The sequence below is a fragment of the Sinocyclocheilus rhinocerous genome, unplaced genomic scaffold (genome assembly GCF_001515625.1).
Source record: "Sinocyclocheilus rhinocerous isolate Xijiao unplaced genomic scaffold, SAMN03320098_v1.1 scaffold1806, whole genome shotgun sequence".
NCBI classification, from domain to species: domain Eukaryota; kingdom Metazoa; phylum Chordata; class Actinopteri; order Cypriniformes; family Cyprinidae; genus Sinocyclocheilus; species Sinocyclocheilus rhinocerous.
Window position 1 is genome coordinate 167756 of NW_015658531.1, and position 4219 is coordinate 171974.

Below are 4219 nucleotides of genomic sequence, written 5' to 3' on the forward strand. Positions count from 1 at the left end.
ACGAGCCGTTTTAGGTAGGTGTGGTTGACTCTTAACTTTTATAAAGAATATCTCTTTGGATTTGAGACTTTAGTCTTTGCAACTTTACAGATCTTCTTTATGCACCAAGAGCTTGTAACACTCCAAAGAGAAAGGAAAAATTGAAATCGCATCATATGACCCCTTTAACAGAATAAATGAGACCTGAAACACAAAGACACAAAGCAACAGCGTCTGATGTAATTCTGCATCCTCCATCATAAACATGTCAGTCTGAGGGGAAATAGATCACCAGACTGAGGCGCGGGTCCTCCATTAAAACTGTGACATCACCACACATTCATCACAGTCCATTAGCAGACTTACTGCACAACTGCATGTGCTCTTCATATAAGACACGTGAATCAGCAGTCAGCATGTGTCAAAACAAGCTGCATGTCTGTCTGAGGCAGTCTGCAAAGAAACAAAAAACTACAACTAACTGAAAAATAATTTAATTATCTATTAGTATAGTCTTTGCAATGTGCACAAAGAAACTTTGGTCACCTTGCAGTTGCATAAAACCTATTTCTATAAACAAAACACATGTGAAATCATCTGAGGACACAGAATGAGTCACTGCTAATGACAAATAAAGCATTCAGCACAAACTGTCCAAAGCATAAGAGCACTTTATATTAAATGTTTTGTAACTGTAACATAACTGTTACATTGTTATGATGTAAACATTTCTATTTTGCAAAATATTTTTGCACAAAGAAAATGCCCAAAATTTTGCTCGTCCTAACAATAAGTGTGCATGCAAATTAAACCAAAGGGGGAAAGTTTGGCCGGTTAACATGGTCTAGTTAGTCCCTGCTGGTAGATGCTGTAACTGCACAATTCTGCAGGCAAACATTTCAACATTTTTCATTTCATTTTTACATCAGCTTGCATGTTCATAAAAGGCTATTTTCTACTTTTTGCTTTAAAAGAGCTATAAAACTCAGAGTCTGTTGTTTTCTATTTCCTTTTGCCACTACTGTTATGAAAAACAACAAAAGTATGATTTTTAAATTATTTAATAACATTAAATGTAAGTACAGTATGAAACGCAGTAATTACAATATTCAACAATGAATTGCTGCAGACAAATCAAATATATAATACCGTTTAGCCGATATTATCGGCCGATATGAGCCTGTCGCCGATATATTGGTATCGGCGAATATGCCGCCGATATGAACTTTTTTTTTTTTACAGAACATATAACGCAGATTAAATGCTTCTGAATGGTGTAATTACTTCGTTTGTCCAGCAGAGCACGCTCCATTGTTTGCTACTGGCGACCCAGGTCAGTGTAGTATAGAGATGCGCGGATGAGCTCAAACTTCACTAGAGTCCACTGCTTCAAATTATCCACCCGCCACCCACTGCACCTATATTTGATCGTCACATTACAATGATTCTAATTCTTAGTTTTGCATGATGATATGATGAATGGATGGCTCATTTTTAACAGCAGATTCAGTGACGTTAGAGACTAGAGCTGATCTGCGCATCGCGGCACGCGTCTGCGGCACAGTTGAGCGGATATATCGCATTCTGCAGAAAAGGGAGACTGGCGTTTGTCGCGGTTTGGGAAAAAAGGGAGAAAACATGACAGAATAACTCGGCGGATATCGCATTTTGCGTAAAATTTAAAATTGACTTGTCAATACCGACCAGATACAATACCGATTGTGGCATGAAAAGATTTATGGCAAATCTCAGTCAAAATGTGAACTATAATACCATCCAGCTCTAATGTGCTAAATGCAACTATAAGACAAGAATATATTAAGAGATTTTAAATATTAACATCATGATTTTCTGTTAAACTGCTTTTCACAGTGTGTATTGTTAAAAACACTATACAAATAAATTTGATGATTTGAAAAAGCATTTTAGCCATTGAAGCCCATTCAAAATTATCTTTCTATATAAAGTATTCTGATTAAAAAATACATTGCACACAGCATAAACACTGCAAATACCTAGTAGATGTATTTAAACACCTGGTTCTCTTTGAGAGGCTCTCAAAAACATTAAATTGACTTGTATTGCATCTGCTGTCACAGACAATGGAAGCACAATAATTTTGAACAGCAATATTCACTGATGTTAAATTTAAGTTTTAAATGAACTATAATTCATTTTGACCTCGAGCAAATACTACATAGACTTAATTAGACTTTCTTAATTAAATGAGAAAATGAGAGCAAAAGGTAAAATATGAAAAACCCAGGTAATCCAAGAAATAATCAACATACACATAAGACACTGTCAGCACTGTAGATCAGGCAGAGGTCGTGACCCTGCACCTGCGATTGGGCTGCAGCACACCTGTGCGGTTTCATTAGGACCGCAGCTGAGAGATTCATCGCAAGAGCCGCTCACTCCAACACAAGACTCTGTGAAATACTCTATACATACAGGAAGCTGAAACCAGATACATCTTCTGTCCAGTGTCCACACAGTTCATCTACTAATCAACAATCAATGCTTGAACATGTCAAATCGACATGGATTGATGTGGATCAATGTGCATGTATTAGTCGTGAAATACGAGCTTCATAAGACCGGCCAGCTTTCTCTCACCACATTTTCTTGAAAATGTAAGAAATTATGGCATAGCTGGGTTGGAGTCAAAGAATGTTTTCAAAACTGTTTCTCTTTAAATGAACGGATGGAGGAATGATATTTAATAGTTTTCATTTATATGCACCGATACAATAATTCACAGCTATAAACAACATTTACAAACAGACACTTTTACTTAAAGGGGTCATATGATGCTGCTAAAAAGAACATTATTTTGTACAAGAAATGCCAAGCAGAGTGACTGATGATGCAAATTAATCGCTGAATCAGAGCTTTTGATTGAATTGATTGATTATAATGGGACAGTGTGAAGTGATTCACTGAAATTAATCACTTATCAACCCTAACTCTGTCCACTCTACTGAAGTTTAAATGAGTGCGGTGCTATTAAAACACTCTCATACTCATGAGCCACAAGACAACTAAATCCACAAGTCCACACCACTCCAGTCCATCAATTATCATCTTGTAAAGTGAAAAGTTGCGTGTTTGTAAGAAACAAATCCATCATTAAGACTTTTTTAACTTTAGACCATTGCCTTGAGTCCATAATCTATAATACAGTAACGCTTCCTCCAGTGAAAAAGTGGTCTGGTCTGAATCAGGAGAGAAATCTGCACCGATCAAGCACCATTTATAAGCCAAAACAGTTCTGAACAAATATGTGGGTGGATTTTGATTTGAAGGACAAAAGGGGATGGAATTTTTAGCTGGAGGAAGTGTTATTATGGATTATGGACTTGTATTTTAGCCTGGAAGCAATGGTTTAAAGCACCTTAATGATGGATTTATAAGACTTTTGTCTTGTCAAGATGTTAATTGATGGACTGGAGTGGTGTGGATTATCTACAACTTGAATGACCTGAGGGTGAGCACATTTTTACTTCTGTATCATGAAAAACCTGTGTGTGTACCTTGGCAGCCAGGCGTTTGAAGGCCTCCTCGCGGCACCGCTGCAGCTCAGGTGTGCTGGGACAGCTGCTGGATCGCAGGGTGTTGGTGGCGCTGGGCGGAGGGGTCGGCTGAGGCGGCTGACTCAGGGGCAGATCTGAACTCGGCTCCCCACCTGGACATGTGACCGATGAATATCCACATGAGCACAAATATCACCAGCTGCTGCGATTCTACTGAGACGAGTCAAACATCAATACACAAACATCTCAAACTGTCTAGGATAGGGCACAATCATGGACAGAGAACCTTTTAAACAATTTAAATTTATTTAGTTTAATTTTTAAATTAAAAAATTAAATTACATTTTTATTTTTTTATTTTAACATTTATTTAAAAGTGGGAATTTAAAATAAAAATATACTTGAATGATTTTTATGACTGTTTTGAATATACAAGCATCAAAGCCATTTTCTCCCAACTGCGCATACAAGTTTTGAACATGTAATTTAAAGGTGGGGTAAGCGATTTTCCAAAAACGCTTTAGAAAACTGATTCGGGCCGAATAGCAAAACAAACTTGTAGCCAGTCAGCAGTGAGGGGCGTGTCTACTCATGATGTGGAGGAGAGAGAGTTCAGTGCACAGGACGGATATTAGCAAGCCGAGCGACAGAAAGATGGAGATGGCGGATAAAAAAACAAAAGAGGAAAACGTCTGTGGAACAAA

General features: G+C 37.6%; 1 protein-coding gene across 1 annotated transcript in view; it reads right to left on the reverse strand.

The window, feature by feature from the left end:
- Window positions 1-4219, reverse strand: part of tanc1b (tetratricopeptide repeat, ankyrin repeat and coiled-coil containing 1b) — a 118232-nt gene that overhangs the window by 58677 nt on the left and 55336 nt on the right. The window contains exon 7 of the mRNA XM_016531165.1: window positions 3516-3667. Within this exon, the coding sequence (XP_016386651.1) occupies window positions 3516-3667 (152 nt within the window). The remainder of the gene's footprint in view (window positions 1-3515; window positions 3668-4219) is intronic.